This window comes from Dreissena polymorpha, chromosome 6 (genome assembly GCF_020536995.1).
Source record: "Dreissena polymorpha isolate Duluth1 chromosome 6, UMN_Dpol_1.0, whole genome shotgun sequence".
Taxonomy (NCBI): domain Eukaryota; kingdom Metazoa; phylum Mollusca; class Bivalvia; order Myida; family Dreissenidae; genus Dreissena; species Dreissena polymorpha.
This window is the reverse complement of record NC_068360.1, coordinates 103,860,310-103,880,309: the sequence shown is the minus strand read 5'-3', so window position 1 is coordinate 103,880,309 and position 20,000 is coordinate 103,860,310. Positions and strand designations below refer to the sequence as shown.

The 20,000-nt window shown below is 34.4% G+C and overlaps 1 protein-coding gene and 1 long non-coding RNA gene across 3 annotated transcripts in view; one reads left to right on the top strand and one right to left on the bottom strand.

Moving 5' to 3' along the window:
• The window catches only part of LOC127836362 (uncharacterized), a 501,905-nt gene that overhangs the window by 248,966 nt on the left and 232,939 nt on the right, over positions 1 to 20,000 (bottom strand). The gene's annotated exons all lie outside the window — the stretch shown is intronic.
• On the top strand, positions 5,759 to 17,838 carry LOC127836360 (sentrin-specific protease 1-like). 2 transcript variants are annotated; one of them, XM_052362954.1, is made up of 4 exons: positions 5,759 to 5,842; positions 14,642 to 14,790; positions 15,382 to 15,505; positions 17,195 to 17,838. In XM_052362954.1, the coding sequence occupies exons 2-4, from the start codon at positions 14,654 to 14,656 to the stop codon at positions 17,237 to 17,239; spliced, it is 306 nt and encodes a 101-aa protein (XP_052218914.1). In that variant the 5' UTR covers positions 5,759 to 5,842; positions 14,642 to 14,653; the 3' UTR covers positions 17,240 to 17,838. The 2 variants fall into 2 exon arrangements, with proteins under 2 accessions (XP_052218914.1, XP_052218915.1); XM_052362955.1 differs by lacking the exon at positions 5,759 to 5,842 and having other exon boundaries at positions 13,503 to 14,790.

Below are 20,000 nucleotides of genomic sequence, written 5' to 3'. Positions count from 1 at the left end.
AACCATACATATGTTCATTAAGGGCGGGCGGGCGGGCGGGGTTATCACCCTTTCGTTTTCTTGTTCCATAACGTTTGCCTGTCAAATACACCCTCGAATGGCGATTCAATAGATGTGCAAATCATATATACTCCAAAACGAAAAACTCGTGCGCTTTCGCGCTAAAACATGCACACAAAACCCGTGCATTATTCGCGCTAAACCATTACCATAATCTCTCTTCTCAATTACACGTATTAAACCATACTATATAGTATGTATCAAACCGAGAATAATTTCATTTCTTCAGATAGTACTTGGCACGCATAAGTGGGCATAAAGTGATTTTACAACACACTATATTACGTTTAGTTGTCTCCCTTGTTGTATTCTCATTAATAGAGACAAAGCAAGACCATTAAATCTGAATCCAGCATGTTGTACGATATAACTTAGATATCTTCACAGCAGTTTTTGTTAATCTTATTTTAAGTTACTGGTTATTTTTCCGTGGTGTTTAATTATAATCTACGATAATCTTGGACATTCACATTTTTGACACTTCAATTTACGAAATGAATTGAAACGGCGTTTGATACGTACTCATTATTTTAATTGGTCATTCCTTGCATGAATTTATATATATATATATATATATATATATATATATATATATATATATATATATATATATATATATATATATATATATATATATATGAAGTAATTAATTGAAACGTCGCTATATTGGTATACAGGTAATTCATGTCATAATATATTTAAATATATTATGTTACATTATATTGCAGAGAGATGCTGTTGATCAATAATTAACAACAAATGTGATACAAACTGAGAAAAATACAAAAATAAAATATTTCAAATCTATTTGGAATCTAATCAATTTGCAACATTTTAAACAGGAAACTCAAATTGTATAATCGCTTTAGCGTGAAAAGAGGAACAAATCAGCAATGCGATATCCAAACACATATATGTACAAGACAGCGTCCTTAAGCCATTACGAATCAAGCCAGAGGTCCCTTAGTGATAATCGAAAAATACATATAAAACTATTTTAAAATTCAACAAATATTTACACTCAATAACTGGTTATTATAAAAGTATACAAGCAGGATGTTTTCATATATAATTAATAAGTGACAGCACCATGCTTTTATTCTTTTATAAAAAAGATTGACCATAGATAAATGCATATTCAGGTAATAGTAAACAAATAACACAAGATCATATGGGATACCAAAGGGGTCGAAACTTTAACTTCTGCTCGAGCAGAAAAAAAATGCTGCTCGAGCAGCATTTAAATGCTGCTCGACCAGCAAACAGCTGCTCGAGCAGCAAATATACTGCTCGACCAGCATTTTTTCAGCTCGAGCAGAAAAAGCCTGCTCGACCAGCATTTATTTTTAGATTATGGCATTAGCCAATCAGAACTCTTGTTATATTTGCCGTTTGGTGCGAAACTGGTTTGTTTGGAAAAAATGGCTGCCTTTTTCACATCTTCTGCAAGGTTATGTGACGACCTGTTTAAAGTTTAACATTGACACGCGGTAAGTGCTTTATATTTTGGCTGCAAACTAGTCGATCAAAAAATTGTTGCAATTCGCTTAATAAGAAAATCGATCATAAATGTCTAAAGGCTGTTAAAACTTTTGCGAAAACAGGGACCTATACTATACAAACAAACCCGTTTGTATGGGTCCATACAATAACCGAAAAGCACCGAAAAGCACCGAATAGCACCGAAAAGCACCGAAAAGCACTCAATTTCTCTCTATATATATGTAATATATCGTTTTAAGTGGGTGTTAACGAGTTTAATTAGTAAAAAATGGTTATATGATTGTATGTTTATACTAAATTGTGCCCAAAATGGGAAATATCGGCAATTACCGACCGAAAAGCACTTCATGTGAAGACCGAAAAGCACTCAATTTCTCGCTATATATATGAATATTTGCGTTCCTATTGTATGTAAACAGATTAAATTAGTTATAAATGGATATATTTCATGCATATTTATACTACCTTGGGTTTATTATGAGGTATTATTGCCCAAACTTTGATTAATATCGGCAATATACCGACCGAAAACCACTTCATGTGAAGACCGAAAAGCACTCAATTTCTCGCTATATATATATAATATTTGCGTTCCTATTGTGTGTAAACGGTTTAAATTAGTTATAAATGGTTATATTTCATGCATATTTATACAACCTCTTGTTTATTATGAGGTATTAATGCCCAAAATTGGATTAATATCGGCAATATACCGACCGAAAAGCACTTCATGTGAAGACCGAAAAGCACTCAATTTCTCGCTATATATATGAATATTTGCGTTTCTCTTGTGTGTAAACGGATTTAATTAGTTATAAATGGTTATATTTCATGCATATTCATACTACCTTGGGTTTATTATGAGGTATTAATGTCCAAAATTGGATAAATATCGGCAATATACCGACCGAAAAGCACTTCATGTGAAGACCGAAAAGCACTCAATTTCTCGCTATATATATAATATTTGCGTTCCTATTGTGTGTAAACGGTTTAAATTAGTTATAAATGGTTAAATTTCATGCATATTTATACTACCTTGTGTTTATAATGAGGTATTAATGTCCAATATTGGATAAATATCGGCAATATACCGACCGAAAAGCACTTCATGTGAAGACCGAAAAGCACTCCCGCGACAGCAGAGAATCACCGAAAAGCACTCAAGTTCTCTATATATACATGAAAGTTAACTACAACGGCCGATTGTAATGGATTGAAAAGATGTACATATTTATTTAGTCAATAATGACTTCATTAAATAAAAAGTTTAAATATAAAGCTCATTACTATTTTTGGTGGCCACCGAAAAGCACTCCCGCGACAGCACAGAATCACCGAAAAGCACTCAATTTCTCTATATATAAACGAAACTAAGCTATAAGTGCCGTTTATAATGGATTGAAAAGATGTACATATTTATTTAGTCAATAATGACTTCGTTAAATATTGATTTAAGTTTAAAGATAAAGCACAAGCACTCAATTTCTCTCTATATTTAATATAATGAATGATGACTTCGTTAAATATTGACTTAAGTTTAAAAATAAAGCACTATATATATATATATGAGGCGCGTTCTGAGAAAAGTGGGCTTAATGCATGTGCGTAAAGTGTCGTCACTGATTAGCCTGTGCAGTCTGCGGACTGCGTAGGCTAATCTGGGATGACATTTTACGAACATGCATTAAGCCCACTTTTCTCAGAGCTTGATTACGCTGCGAACTAGAACTCTGCCGCAATGTATCTCCAATGAAAGATGTAACATTAATTCAAAGCACGTATACTTAACAAAAAAAAGATATTTCTTTATTTCCGTTATCAGTTTAAAAATGATGGTATTAAGGTGTTACTAAACAGTAAAATACCCAACAGCGATCGGGATATATGCACTTGGCCGCTAGATGAATTAGAAAAAAACTGTTATTTTATATAAATAAATCAAGCACGTACACTTTAAAAAAAAGATATTTCTTTATTTATTGTAGAATTTTGCAAAATTAACGAGATTTACATATATAACAATGTTATATTACTTCTTTCTGGTTGAGTAAAAAAAAAACACAAAACAACATGTATAACATATAATATTTGTACATAATTTTTAAAAAAGACAAGTAATGATGCACATGATATTTTATAATTTTGTTAAGTGCGCGTGCCATTGAACGTTGAGTTACGGGGGAGATGCGTATTAAATTACACATAATTAAAAGCTGATACTATTCTGTCAGCCTGATTTATAAATCATGTTCCATCACGCCAATATATCCATTGTTTCATGAAATTGTAACGCCATCAGACCCGAATGAATACACCATTTATTCCAAGCAGGTAAATAACAATTACTATAATAAAACAGGGGAAGTCTACACTGTGTATTAGCAACCTGCTGTGGTGATCTTATCAGTTCAATACACAGGAACATGGCTACTGTACTGGAATTGGATTTACAGCCAAAATAACTGTTTTCATTTCAGTCTACACTGGGTATTAGCAACCTGCTGTGGTGATCTTATCTTATCATCTCAATACACAGGAACATGGCTACTGTACTGGAAATATCGGATTTACAGCCAAAACCGAAATGATCCGTAAAATAAAATAGTGTCTTTGTGTCGTATGAACGAATCTGCACTAAAACTAAGATTAGATTCACATCGTACATCGAATAATTAATTGAGCACATGTAATTCAACAAAACTGTACATTAATTCACACGAGCCGCACTGTTCGGACATGAATGAAAAGCGCCGATCATAACACAACTTCTCATCATTATCTGGAATATAATTAATTGAAGGTGCGAAAATCTATTTCCAAACTGCTTTGTGCTGATTAAAGAAGCGTACCGGCCGTACGTTCACAAGTTGTTAATGATGACTTCAGACCTTAAAATTAAGTTTTAATATGAACAGACATTGACTGAATAAATATGTACATCTTTTCAATCCATTAAAATCGGCCCTTATAGTTAACTTTCATGTATATAGAGAGAACTTGAGTGCTTTTCGGTGATTCTCTGCTGTCGCGGGAGTGCTTTTCGGTCGGTATATTGCCGATATTTATCCAATTTTCGGCATTAATACCTCATAATAAACACAAGGTAGTATAGATATGCATGAAATATAACCATTTTTAACTAATTTAATCCGTTTACACACAATAGAAACGCAAATATTATATATATATATATATAGCGAGAAATTGAGTGCTTTTCGGTCTTCACATGAAGTGCTTTTCGGTCGGTATATTGCCGATATTTATCCAATTTTGGGCATTAATACCTCATAATAAACTCAAGGTAGTATAAAAATGCAAGAAATATAACCATTTATAACTAATTTAATCCGTTAACACAATAGAAACGCAAATATTCATATATATAGCGAGAAATTGAGTGCTTTTCGGTCTTCACATGAAGTGCTTTTCGGTCGGTAATTGCCGATATTTTATTCAATTTTGGGCATTAATACCTCATTATGAACACAAGGTAGTATAAATATGCATGAAATATGACCATTTATAACTAATTTAAACCGTTTACACACAATAGGAACGCAAATATTATATATATATATATAGCGAGAAATTGAGTGCTTTTCGGTCTTCACATGAAGTGCTTTTCGGTCGGTATATTGCCGATATTAATCCAATTTTGGGCATTAATACCTCATAATAAACACAAGGTAGTATAAATATGCATGAAATATAACCATTTATAACTAATTTAATCCGTTTACACACAATAGAAACGCAAATATTCATATATATAGCGAGAAATTGAGTGCTTTTCGGACTTCACATGAAGTGCTTTTCGGTCGGTAATTGCCGATATTTTATCCAATTTTGAGCATTAATACCTCATAATAAACACAAGGTAGTATAAATATGCATGAAATATAACCATTTATAACTAATTTAATCCGTTTACACACAAAAGAAACGCAAATATTCATATATATAGCGAGAAATTGAGTGCTTTTCGGTCTTCACATGAAGTGCTTTTCGGTCGGTAATTGCCGATATTTCCCATTTTGGGCACAATTTATTATAAACATACAATCATATAACCATTTATTACTAATTAAACTCGTTAACACACACTAAAAACGATATATTGCATATATAGAGAGAGAACTTGAGTGCTTTTCGGTGCTTTTCGGTGCTATTCGGTGCTTTTCGGTGCTTTTCGGTTATTGTATGGACCGAGTTTGTATCGGTCCCTGGCCAAAATCACGACGATGAGTGATAAGAATTGCTCAATGGGTGCGCAAGTGTAGGTTCTCTGTTTCTATTTCTATCTGTTTTTACTTTCTTAATGATTCTTAATAATTGCTTCCGACACAGGTGCCGATTGCCTGTGATTGTGCCTTTCTGGTTAACACTGTTTACGTTTCTCGTTCTCCCCATACATGTATATCTGCTGTCCTAACTTTTACAGTTATCCAAACTATCATGTCTGTTAACCAGTTCTCAGTGCCCCAGATAAGCTGCGTATGTGCGTCTTTCACCCTATTAAAATGTTTAAAAATGCAAAGAAATACAATATCATGAGTATGGAAAACGCAACCAATTTGTCAAAATTTGTCAAATTAACGATACAAAACGTCGATTAAAAATGCTTTGCTCATATTAGGTATTTTCTCTTTGGAATTATTATCGTTACACGGTGACGCTTACATTCAGCAAGCTCAGCAAACAGTCATAGTTATTCGAACGCTATGCGTTTTCAATCTGACCTAATTCGTCGCTCATTGTGCATGTATTTGTAAAGCGTCTGTAGTTTCAGTTTCTATTACGATGCGAAATAAAAATAGCTAAGAGAGGTCGAAGACGTCCGAGATTGTTGCGCCAAAATATCAGCCGATCGCAAACTTTTTCGAATCAAGAAAGCAAGAGCCAATACCTAAGTGCCGAATCATTCGTGTTATCGATTTTGTTAGAAACTGTGTATACAGCAGTTGAGTTGACATCCAAAAAACATGATGGAAAGTCTGTGACTTAACAAATCTGTCAAAAGTATAAAAAGGCATGTCATTGATTAGAAATTGTCGACATTTTTTAAAGTTTATATCATGGACAGTTTCAAGGACTAAAGATATTACGAAACATCAGTTTATTAAAATTTATGATGATAGTTTACAGTTCTATTGAATCAATACAAGTGTGCAGCGTCAACGGAAGTAAATCAGCAATTATTTTAAGGTATGCATTTTTATTACTCATTTCACTCTATATGAAGAATGGAATCACCCTATTTTTCAAAATCAATGGTTGAAAACCCTATTTCCCAAATAATTATCTGGGGCACTGAGTTCTCGAGGACTTTTTTCTCAATTTCAATGTAAATTATTTTTCACCGAGGCCAATTAGCTTGTTCACAGATTAATTCTTAAATTTTAATGTATTTTTTTTCTATTAATAGCATAATGTTTAACCCCAATATTCAGAATTCACTTAAAGTCTTTATAGCATAGAACATTCTCAGAATGCCAAGAAAATATGCTTTAAATCTGCAAAAATATGCTCAAATGCAAATGCAAATACCTTAGAATACATTTCCATTTGATAAATAGTTATCTTAAACATCAATCATATACAATGTTGAATTTAAATCTCACTTTGACGATCAATTATTAACAGATTTGACTTATTGTATGCCCCCAGTTGCTATATTTATGCTAAAATGTGTGTTCCTGTTAATAGCATATTCCTGTTTTTAGCATAATTTTTGCTGACATGGTATGCTAAGAACAGGAATCCACTGTAGCAACATATTAATCAAGAATTATGGTTTGAATCCGTGAACTATTATTTTTAATGGTGAAAGAAAATCTCCATGGCGCGTTTTCAAAAATTCCTAATCAAGCTTGGTAAAAGATCACACAGAATAGCAAATTTATTACAGCGCCAACTTCCGGTTAAAAATGATTGATTTTTTATACGCCCGTATAAAATACGGGACGTATTATGTGAAACCCCTTGGCGGGCGGGCGGGCGGCGGGCGGGCGGCGGGCGGAAGGCATCACTTTGTCCGGACTCTAATTCAAATTGTATTCATCCGATCTTCACCAAACTTGGTCAGCAGTTGCATCTAGTTGATATCTAGGCCAAGTTCAAATATGGGTCATGCCGGGTCAAAAACTAGGTCAAAGGGTCAATAAGTGCATTTTCAAAGGGGCCACTTTGTCCGGACTCTATTTCAAATTGTATTCATCCGATCTTCACCAAACTTGGTCAGCAGTTGCATCTAGTTGATATATAGGCCAAGTTCGAATATGGGTCATGCCGGGTCAAAAACTAGGTCATAGGGTCAATTAGTGCATTTTCAACGGCGCCACTTTGTCCGGACTCTAATTCAAATTGTATTCATCCGATCTTCACCAAACTTGGTCAGTAGTTGCATCTAGTTGATATCTAGGTCAAGTCCGAATATGGGTCATGCTGGGTCAAAAACTAGGTCAAAGGGTCAATTAGTGCATTTTACTTTGTCCGGACTCTAATTCAAATTGTATAAATCTTATCTTCACCAAACTTGGTCAGTAGTTGCATCTAGTTGATATCTAGGCCAAGTTCGAATATGGGTCATGCCAGGTAAAAAACTAGGTCATACTTGATCTTCACGAATATGATAACTGCGCAAACTGGTGTACTTGAAACTTATTCCTCAGACAACAAAGCCATCTGGATTTGGATTTACAATCAGAATGTAAGTTGAATAAAAGCATTTATAGAGACCCATTACCTAAAAAAAAAGCAAAATCCATTTATTCCTTAAAAAGGTTTTAAGTATGTGTTATAGGTTATTGTAACTTACATCATGTCCATTATCATCGCAATTGACCCAGCCAAAATGCCTTATACAGGTTTATGATTATCAATTTAATACACCTCATTTACATTTATCATCCGCTGAACACTTATCGAACTTGATAGCAATAAAAACCGCTATAAGCATCTTATAAAGGTGAATTACAGACAGCCTTGGTATTCATGCTGATATTAAATGTAAAAGCAAACAGTATTTAAACATTCAAACCAAATATTTATTTCAGTTTTTAGGGAACTAATTTCAAGATAAGTAATATCAGTACAGGAAATACTGCCATTCTATACCTATGTAGGTCTAAACAATTATGATTTAAATATTGTGTTTTAGAGAACAAATGAGACTAAGTGTACACTTATTGATATCAATGCATATATATGAATATATCAGTTATATAAGTTGTTGTTGTTTTTTTTGCTTATTTCCAAAACAAATACATCAATCATCAGTGTATCATCTCCAATGGCACACGAATCGGGCGTATATTGCTCCGTCATGCGGCGCTCTTGTTTTATATTCCGTAAAGACAAATGCCGCATCATATCCTATGGGTGATTTAAAAGATAATGAAGCCTAAATAAAACATGCATTTATTTTCTTACCATTAAGCATGTTTGAGTTCTTTTTCTATCTTACAGAAGTGTTGCCATGTGATTTACTTAAATGTGAAAATTCTTCTCAATAACTTGCTTCATTAGCAAAATATATTGAAAAATATCCTTAAAATTGCCCCAAGTGTACTGGTTTTGCGTGACATTTGATGTAAAAGGCAATTTTCAATTCTATACTTCAATAAAACTTTCAGAAATATTAGGTATTGCCATCATTTAATGAATATAAAAATGCATATGCTTTAAGAAAAATAAAACAATGCTTCTTACTTAGGTTGATATCTCTTGTAGCAAGTGTTCAAAGCAATGATGTTCTTGTCAATTTTGTGCCACAATTTTCAACTCTCTTCACGTATATTAAGAGGTGGCATCATAAAGTGCTTCAATATTTATAGGCAAAAAGTGTCCTTTTAACCTGTCACATGTTTTTTCTACACATTTGTACAGGTATTTATACAATTATTTGTTCATGTAAATTTTGAACAGCTGAATACTAAATGTGGTCAGAATTTGTCCCTGTCCCAAGTGTACATTTTGCAAGAAAGTTATTTTAAATTTTTCATAAGATAGATTTTTCAAGGTTTTACATCATTTTCTTCAAACCATTAATGCTTATCACTAGATGTACTGAAAATTTGATGCCAAAACCTTGTGAACTTTTTTTGCAAGACAAATATCGCATTGTCCCAAGTGTACGAAATTTTTATCATGTTTGATGGACAGGTTATAGCTTTTAAAAAATAAACAAAGGCACTAATTTTCTGGAAAGAAGTACACAGAAGGGTGTAATCTCCAAAAAAAAAAAAGTGGTTTCTTCACTCTGGGGGTGAACTACTCTTATTATATGGGTATGTCTCCATATTTTGTCTTCAGAAGAAAAATATAAGCATATACATAATAATGTGTGGGAACTTGGGAAGTATATTTGACTTTACCATAACATTATTACAAAAATACATTTCCTCTTCTCAAGTTAATGTCAATTTTAATCAAAATGTTTCTCCAATAATCTTCAATGTTAGCCTGAAGTTGGTTAACAAATGTTGTACATGTACACTTGGGACACAAAATAAATGTTTTTCTTATAAACCTCCAGAAAGTGAAAACAAACTTACATTATAGCAGAATTAATAATTAAATTTCGATTTAATAAAGCATTCAAAAGCAACTGAAAAAAAAGCCAAAATAAAAGTTGAACATGGTCAAATGTCAAAGATGATGGATGACAAAGTCTTTCAGACACTTATAATTAAACCACGCAGACTGTCACCCTTGTGGTACAATTCCTACACATCTAAACTCAAAACCATGTTAAAACCTTCGATAAACAACGGTACAGCACTTATTATTATTTCATTCATTTTTAATGACACATTACCAAAATATGTAGAGGATATATTGTATTACAGAGGAAGGTCAAGTAAGAGGACATTGTGTTTAATGTATAAAGTATAAAAAGAACAAGGTCTAATTTATAAATAACAAGGTCCAATATATAGAGAATATAATGTTTAATATATAGAGAGCAAGTTCTAAATATAGAACAGTGAATTATATGTGTCTTGTTCTGAGAAAACTGGGCTTAATTCATGTGCGGAAAGTCTAGTCCCTGATTAACCTGTGCAGACTGCACAGGCTAATCAGGGACCAGACTTTCCGCTTTTACGGTATTTTTAGTTTGAAGGAAGTCCCTTCTTACCGAAAATCAAGTTTAAGCGGAAAGTGTCGTCCCTGATAAGCCGGTGCGGACTGCACAGGCTAATCTGGGACAACACTTTATGCACATGAATTTAGCCCAGTTTTATCAGAACAAGACACATATTATATAAAACGAGGTCAAATATTATAAAAAAATATAAACATGTATTTTGTATCATAAAAAAGAAACTTCACATATATTTGAAGGCCATCCTATATTTTGATAAATCTGAGTTTTTACTTTAAGATACACTGCTTTGAGGCCAGGAAAAAAACTTTTAAGAGTATAGTTTTGAAAAATATGTGTTAAAAAACATGAAAATTTCAATTTTTTCCATAATTTTTTATGCCCCCCTTCGAAGAAGTGGGGGTATATTGCTTTGCTCATGTCGGTCGGTCGGTCGGTAGGTCGGTCGGTCCGTCCGTCCACCAGGTGGTTGTCAGACGATAACTCAAGAACGCTTGGGCCTAGGATCATGAAACTTCATAGGTACATTGATCATGACTTGCAGATGACCCCTATTGATTTTGAGGTCACTAGGTCAAAGGTCAAGGTCACGGTGACCCGAAATAGTAAAATGGTTTCCGGATGATAACTCAAGAATGCATGCGCCTACGATCATGAAACTTCATGGGTAGATTGATCATGACTCGCAGATGACCCCTATTGATTTTGAGGTCACTAGGTCAAAGGTCAAGGTCACGTTGACCCGAAATAGTAAAATGGTTTCCGGATGATAACTCAAGAATGCATACGCCTAGGATCATGAAACTTCATGGGTAGATTGATCATGACTCGCAGATGACCCCTATTGATTTTGAGGTCACTAGGTCAAAGGTCAAGGTCACGGTGACCCGAAATAGTAAAATGGTTTCCGGATGATAACTCAAGAACGCATATGCCTAGGATCATGAAACTTCATGGGTAGATTGATCATGACTCGCAGATGACCCCTATTGATTTTGAGGTCACTAGGTCAAAGGTCAAGGTCACGGTGACCCGAAATAGTAGAATGATTTTCGGATGATAATTCAAGAACCCATATGCCTAGGATCATGAAACTTCATAGGTAGATTGATCATGACTCGCAGATGACCCCTATTGATTTTGAGGTCACAAGGTCAAAGGTCAAGGTCACGGTGACCTGAAATAGTAAAATGATTTTCGGATGATAACTCAAGAACGCTTTTGCCTAGGATCATGACACTTCATAGGTACATTGATCTTGACTTGCAGATGATCCCTATTGATTTTCAGGTCACTAGGTCAAAGGTCAAGGTCACAGTGACAAAAGTCGTATTCACACAATGGCTGCCAGTACAACGGACAGCCCATATGGGGTCATGCATGTTTTACAAACAGCCCTTGTTTTAGAACACTTCTGATTTTGTATTTAAATTTTTCTTAAGAACATACTGCATGTTGACAAAACACACAAAATATTGATAACATGTTTTAACGGGATTTTATTAAGTGCAAAAGACATGTACATTTATTTAAAAAAAATCAAAACATTTGGTTAACATCTTTTGTTGTGAAAAAGTGATTACATCTGACAGAACGGCCCTACTCATTTATAAAACTTGAACCCTTTCCCTATGCAATACAAACAAAGCTGTTGCCATAACTTAACATCTAAAATTTGAGAAAAGTTTTCATTTAGGCTTCATTATCGCCACGCTTTTCAGAGAAAAAGTGGGGATATTGTGGTTATCTCCGTCGTCCGTCCGTCTGTCCGTCCTGGCCACTTTCTCCACCTGGGTTGCCCCGCCCACATTGGCCACGCCCACATAGACCATGCCCACCCAAAATTGCCTTTTACTATAATTTCTTCATTTCTACACCGATTCACTTCAAATTGATACTGAACCTCTCTTATGACATAATGGTTAATCTCAACTATAAATGGCCCCATTACCAACTCTGGGGCACCCCGCCCACATAGGCCACGCCCACCCAAAATTGCCTTTTACTATAATTTCTTCATTTCTACACTGATTCACATCTAATTGCTACCGAACTTCTCTTATGACAATACGTTCAATTTCAACTATGCATAGCCCCATTACCAACCCTGGGGCACCCCTGGGTCAAACATGCAGCGTGGGGATACACGTCGGCCTCTGACGCGCCATTTCTAGTTTAATATTTTTGAAACCACCCATATTTGTGTAAAGTTTGGAGAAAAATCAAGAAAAACATATTTTAACAATGAAATACATTTAAGTTGTTTGATGATATTTTCATGTATTTCAACGTTTCCAATGTCCAGATAAATACCCTATTTGTACCCATTGAAAACCTTTAAAACTTTAATTTTGCATTGTTATTCTGTGTTGGGCTTGAAGAAAAAAGATTGATCTGTATGCAAATGTTTACATTATATCTCACAATCATAACAATTTCCAATTTATCGACAGTGGTGACCGGGTTTTATCATTATATGATTATTAGTGCTTGTGATCATATTTCAGATGCCCAGGGGCCTTTATGGTTGGGTTAGGGAGGGGTGCTCCCTCCCTTCCTTAATTGATTTTTAGCTCCACTGGCCAAAGGCCAGCGGGGCTTATGTAATGGTCCTGTGTCCGTCATGTGTGCGTCCGTCCGTGCCTGCGTGCGTCCGTCCGTTCATTAACTTTTCCTTTAAACATCTTCTCCTAAACTACCGGTCCAATTCTGATGAAATTTCTCAGTAATGTTCCTTGGATGAACCTCTTTCAAATTTGTTTAAATTATGCGCCTGGGGACAAATTAGACCCTGCTCTGGGGTTACAAAATTGAACATATGCTTATATAAGGCCTATTTTGTGAAATCTTTCAAAATCTTCTCATCCATAACCATTGGGCATAGGGCTATCAAATTTGGTATGTAGAGACATCTAATAGTCCTCTACCAAATTTGTTCAAATTATGCCCCTGGTGTCAAATTTGAAACTGCCCGGGGGTCACAAAATTTAACATATGCTTATATAGGATCTATTTTGTGAAAACTTTACAAATCTTTTTGTCCATAACCATTGGGCCTAGGGCTACCAAATGTGGTATGTAGTGACATCTTATAGTCCTCTACCAAGTTTGCTCAAATTATGTCCCTGGGGTCAAGTTTGACCCTGCCCCGAGGGTCACAAAATTGAACATATGTTTATATGAGGCCTATTTTGTGAAAACTTAAAAAATCTACTTGTCCATAACTGTATGGCATAGTGCTACCAAATTTGGTATGTATTGACATGTATTATCTTTTCTTAGTTTGTTCAAATTATGCCCCTGGGGTCAAATTTGAAACTGCCCCGGGGGTCACAAAACTTAACATATGCCTATAAATGGCTAATTGAGGGTAAACTTTAAAAATCATTCTTGTCCATAACCATTGGGCCTAGGGCTACCAAATTTGGTATGAAGTGACATCTTATAGTCCTCTACCAAGTTTGTTCAAATTATGCCCTTTGGGTCAAATTTGACCCTGACCCGCAGGTCACAAAATTGAACATTATATACACTTCTTTCTTGCTTATTTTGTGAAAACTTTAAAAATATTCTTGTCCTTAACTCTAGGATCTAGGGCTACCACATTTTGTATGTAGTGAGATATAGTAGTTCTCTATGTGTCCAATAATTATGTTGATGAAGGTGGCAGTGGTAATGACTTGATATGTCTGTGAGATATGAATGCCAAAGTCTTCGTTTTACATAACATGAATTTTTATGTAAAAGTGGTGGTTCTTCATAAATTCTACATGTTCTTTGCAAATGATGACCTCTACAAAGTTGTTCCAGGAGTACCATATTGCCTGACAATCTTTTGTTTTATTGTTAGCTTAAACTGTACTTGATTCTAGCATGCCACTATACTTCTTTGAAGTAATTTGAGCAAATTTCTCACTGTTTAGTACTGTATACATTGTTTAAGGTACATTATAATTTCACATTTTGTAGGTGGACTTCAATATGTATGATCTACTTATGCTGCCGCAATGTAAAGGCAACAATCACTGGGTTTTGCTGGTTGCAAGTGTTATGTCCAGGACTGTAACCATTTACGACTCGTTGGGTGGTAACAACAAGGCCTTGTTCGATTTGTTCTGGTAAGGTTCAAAGCTGTAATTTATTTTTTGTCTTACCTGCTTGATATAGCAGTCACAGTAGCAGTTAGTGTATGTGCATTTTAAGTGTGTCTCTGAGCTTATCCGAACTGTGATTCGATAATTGAATATGCCATTTTTAATATAGCTTACCACATATGTTCTCCATGTAGAGAAGCTGCAGCGCATGCGATAACAAGATATCAAAGGCCACATTTAGGGAGCTTTTTTGGCCAGTTCCAGTTATCATTCATCAGGCAATATACCAAACAAGATATTCAAAAAACTTTGTAAAAATCTTATTTGTTTTCTATATTTGGATCTTTATCTTAAATATTAACTTGTAATGACCACCAACACTTTAAAAATGATAGGCTATATATAAATTTAAGCTTGCTTTCTTAGTTCATTCTTAATTATTATTGAGTCCTATCTCTCACACTTATGTGTTTCAAATAATGTGTTAATAGATTAACATATATATATATATGTTTGAAAACTGATTACCAAAATAATTTGGTATAGATAAAGTACCGCATAAGTATATAGGCACATGATTTTTGTTGATTTTTACCAACAAAATATTTGTTGCAGCAAGTTCATGTGTCAACGAGCGCAAATTGTGAAAGATGGCTTGGAAAAAATCAGTTCAGAGTTCAAAGCGCCACCTTGCAACAAACAGCGCCATGGAAATAGCTGTGGAGTGTTTGCATTGATGGTAATAAATTAGCTTTATATTTCTATATAGGAGTCACTTTGTCGTACTGTCTGTCGGTCTGTCCCGAAATTTCATCCGATCTGCACCAAACTTGGTCACAAGTAGTATCTTGATGATGTTTAGGCCAAGTTTGAATATGGGTCATGCTGGGTCAAAAACTAGGTCACGGGGTCACTTAGTGTGTTTTAAAACCGAAAGTTTGTCCGGATCATAACTATGTCATTTATCGTTAGATTTTAAAATAACTTGGTACATTTGTTCACCATCATGGAACGGTGTGTTGCGTGAAAAAAGTACGTCGATATCTCCAAGATCAAGATCACACTTGGAGTTCAAGGGTCAAATGCTTGTCCGGGCCATAACTTTATCATTTATTGTGAGATTTTAAAATCATTTAGCAAATTTGTTCACCATCATGGGACAGTGTGTCGCGCGAACGAATTACTTCAATATCTCGAAGGTCACACTTTGAGTTCAAAGATTAAAAATGGCCATAAATGAGCTTGTCTGGGCAATAACTATGTCATTCATTGTGAGATTTTAAAATCATTTGGCACATTTGTTAACCATCATTGGACGGTGTGTCACGCAAAAGAATTACGTCGATAACTCCAAGTTTAAGGTCACACTTTGAGTTCAGAGGTAAAAAAAGGCCATAAATGAGCTTGTCCAGGCCATAACTATGTTGTTCATTGTGAGATTTTAAAATCATTTGGCACATTTGCTCACCATTATTGGACGGTGTGTCGCGCAAAAGAATTACGTCTATATCTGCAACGTCAAGGTCACACTGTGAGTTCAAAGGTCAAAATTGGCCATAAATGATCTTGTCCGGGCCATAACTATGTCATTTATTGTAAGATTTTAAAAATGCATGGTACATTTGTTCACAGTCATTGGACGATGTGTCATGCGAAAGAATATGTCGATAACTCCAAGGTCTTGGTCACACTTGGAGTTCAAAAGTACAAAAATGGCCATAAATTTGGACTGCATGTCATGCTAAAGAATTCAAGAGTTCAAAGGTCGAGATGGCCATAAATGATAATGGCATTATCATTCTTAAAAATCGCCATAAATTTGACTCTCTTGTTTTGTGAAGACAGCATGCAAAATAGTCTGTGTCAATGCGGCACGTGGGGGTATTTGTCACATCTGTGACAAAGCTCTAGTTTGCTTAGTAAAGATCTGCATTAACTTTTATTCAACAAAATAATGGGAGAATGTAGAATATAATCATCGTACCTTTCTGTTGGTGCATTGGTTTTTAGAGCCTTGCATTTTCTTTTAATTTATAAAGGACATGATATTTCATATGTAATATCATAACATGAGGATCAAACTGTGTTATAGAGTCTTTTGTCAAATAACCCTGAAAAAAGGTTAAACAAGAAGATTACTCATCATATTCTAATTTATTAATGTGTCATATAATGAAAAAAAGCATTCTCTTTGCTCCATTATATTGTTTTGCATGAAAAGTTGTTTTTCAGTGTCTTAATCCGATTGTATATTTATGATGCATAAAACATGAATACTTTTCACTGTCAAACTATCGTTCTTGCAATTTTATTTTCAGAAATAGTATTTTTTGTGAACACTTAATCTAGTGAGTATATGCTTTTCTTATTGCAAACAACTGTTGTTGTTTTTTAAGTTAAGTATGAATGACTTTTACTTTATTTCCAGACTGCCAAATGTTTGGTCATGAAAAAGCATCCCACAATGTTGTGACAGGCCCATGATTCAGTTTTTCGAGACTAGTCGTGAGACGCAGACTTCTGATTCATGGAGTGCGGCAAACATATCTGTGCGACTCGATCACTTTACTGTAAAGACCCGCACGGCATTAAAATGGATATTATCAATATGTGTTGTTGCTCGAAAATATGTTTTTGTAGCAGGAAGTGCTTTGGGCTCGATTAATCTGAGAACTCAACAAAATATTATTAAAATCCTTCTGTGCCTTTTAGTTTTGAAAACAGAAGTAGCCAGTTGGTATTACACATCTCCTAAACAAGTACAGCACGATAAAACTTAAGATTTTATAATCCTTAATTTTTATAACGTCTTTATATCCACACAAAAATATTGATGATTGTGGTGCTCAGATTGCAAAACCACTTGTTTGGCAAAAATAATGCAGATGGTTAGATTATGATAAGTGCAAGAAAAAAAGAATAACTCTGGAGATAATAATTGATACGATAATCATTGCTTGACAGAATCACAATTGACCTAGATATTTATTTATGTAGTGTTGTATTTTTCAATGAGTGCCATAAGATTCCAAAAACATATTGACTTAAAATAAATAATCCCGATGGCGTAAATGACTTATCATTTCATGTTCATGAACCGGTTTTAAAATACTTTGTAGACTTATCTGCTAGGCAGTGAGGACCACCTGGTAAACTTCAACTTTATTTGCCCTAGTTCAGTAACCGACTAAAGATATGCTAACATAATACTGATGACTGATGAGTCTGTTGTGTCTTATATTCTCATTGCTACTTCAAATATTAAGTCTATTTCAACGTTTAGACTAATAATAAGCAAATTCGTTAAATTGATATCCCCCGCCAAATAAATTTTGATTATTGATGGGTGCAGAACTAACAGAAAAGTTTATTTGAAGGGTTGTACCCTTATCTCACTTATTTAAAAGTAATAACATAAAAAAACAATTGTCAATAACTCTTATTTAAGAATGTGTAGGGTTATAGATTTTGTGCATGACACCTCTCTTCATTGATATCTTAACATCAATTAAATTTCATCTTTAAATCGTGTATAGTATCTGTGATATAGTCCTGTTAAGTAACATCAGACATGTACTAGGGTTATGTTTCTTGTGCATGGCACTTATTCTCATTGACAATTTTACACTCATGAAATTTCATGTTGAAATCTTGTATTTATAGTTTCTGAGATAAAGCCCTGAAAAGTTACATCATACAAAAACAACAAAGGGCAATAACTCTTATTTAAGAGAGTGAAGGGTTGTGGTTCTTATGCATGGTTCTATAAATGAGATATAGCCCTGAAAAGTTACATCATAAAATAACAATAACAAGAAAGGGCAATAACCGTTATGTAAGAAAGTATACGGTTATGGTTCTCGTGCATTGATAATTATACACCCATGAAGTTTCATGTTAAAATCTTGTATAGTATCTGAGATATAGCCCTAGTTACATCATACAAAAACAACAAAGCGAAATAACTCTTATTTCAGAAAGCGACGGGTTATGGTTCTTGTGCATGGCACCTCTCCTCAGCTATATTTATACACCCATAAAGTTTCACGTTGAATACTTATATTGAGTTTCTGAGATAAAGCACTGAAAAGTTTGTGAGTGACTGCACTGACAGACCGACCAACGGTACGTTTAAGTATATTTAGCGTACCCGGGGTACATTAAAGTATACTTAAGAGTACGAGGGGTACTTTAAAGCATTACCCGAGCTGAACCGACAATTACCAATCGAGCTTATTGACATATTAAATAAATGATGATAGTGGTAACTATGATTGTGTGAAATATAATAAAATAGTTTTCCTGAATTGAGTGTACATGTGAATTAGCTAAAATAATGATAAAAACACAGATTGGGATTATACATTTCTGGAACTGAATTTGGTTCATAATCAGTTTTTAACTTTTTTAAGCTGAAATAATATACATATATATATAATCTGAAAATATTTTCTTAAATCAATGTTATATCTTTGTATTAAAAAAGTGCAACACTCATGACTGTAAATTAGGCATTACCATATTTCTTTACAACGTAATGCATGTACATCATCGATATATATAACATTTAAAACGAAAATCGTTTTAAAATTCAAATGTTTGCATGGTGTTAGAACTACTGTTTAGATATCTTTGTTGTGAACAATGTGTTTAGGTTCAACGTCCGAAAAAAAGATGTCCGAAAATAACTGCAAACTGTTAAAACGCGAAATTAAGTTGAATTGAAACAACAATGCGTTAAATATTATTTTTCATCAATCTGACATTTTTCACGGCGACTGATCGGAGCAATATCACGAGGGTACTGTAAAAATCGTCAGATCTCACGATCTGACAATATTGACGCTACACCGGTCTATTTCGTTTCCGTAGAGATAGCTAATGTCGTCCGTTTGTAAGCTCCAATTTGATTGGCTGACGGGTTCAATGGCTTATTCTAAAAATAAATGCTGCTCGAGCAGCATATTGCTGCTCGAGCAGGAATTTTGCTGCTCGAGCAGCATTTAAATGCTGCTCGACCAGTAAATTGCTGCTCGAGCAGCAATATGCTGCTCGAGCAGCATTTAAATGCTGCTCGAGCAGCATTTTTTTCTGCTCGAGCAGAAGTTAAAGTTTCGACCCCTTTGGTGCGCCATAAGATCAGGACATGATTATTTACGTTATTGCAATGAAGCTTAAGCACCTATAATTGATGTTAATAAATCTTCGTAATGCGTTTGTATTAAGTCTCTGTA

Coding starts and splice junctions, on each gene's coding strand:
- LOC127836360 (XM_052362954.1), top strand. CDS start 14,654: ATGTATGATCTACTTATGCTGCCGCAATGTAAAGGCAACAATCACTGG. Junction 14,791..15,381: donor GCCTTGTTCGATTTGTTCTG/GTAAGGTTCAAA, acceptor TATTTGTTGCAG/CAAGTTCATGTGTCAACGAG. Junction 15,506..17,194: donor GTGGAGTGTTTGCATTGATG/GTAATAAATTAG, acceptor CTTTATTTCCAG/ACTGCCAAATGTTTGGTCAT.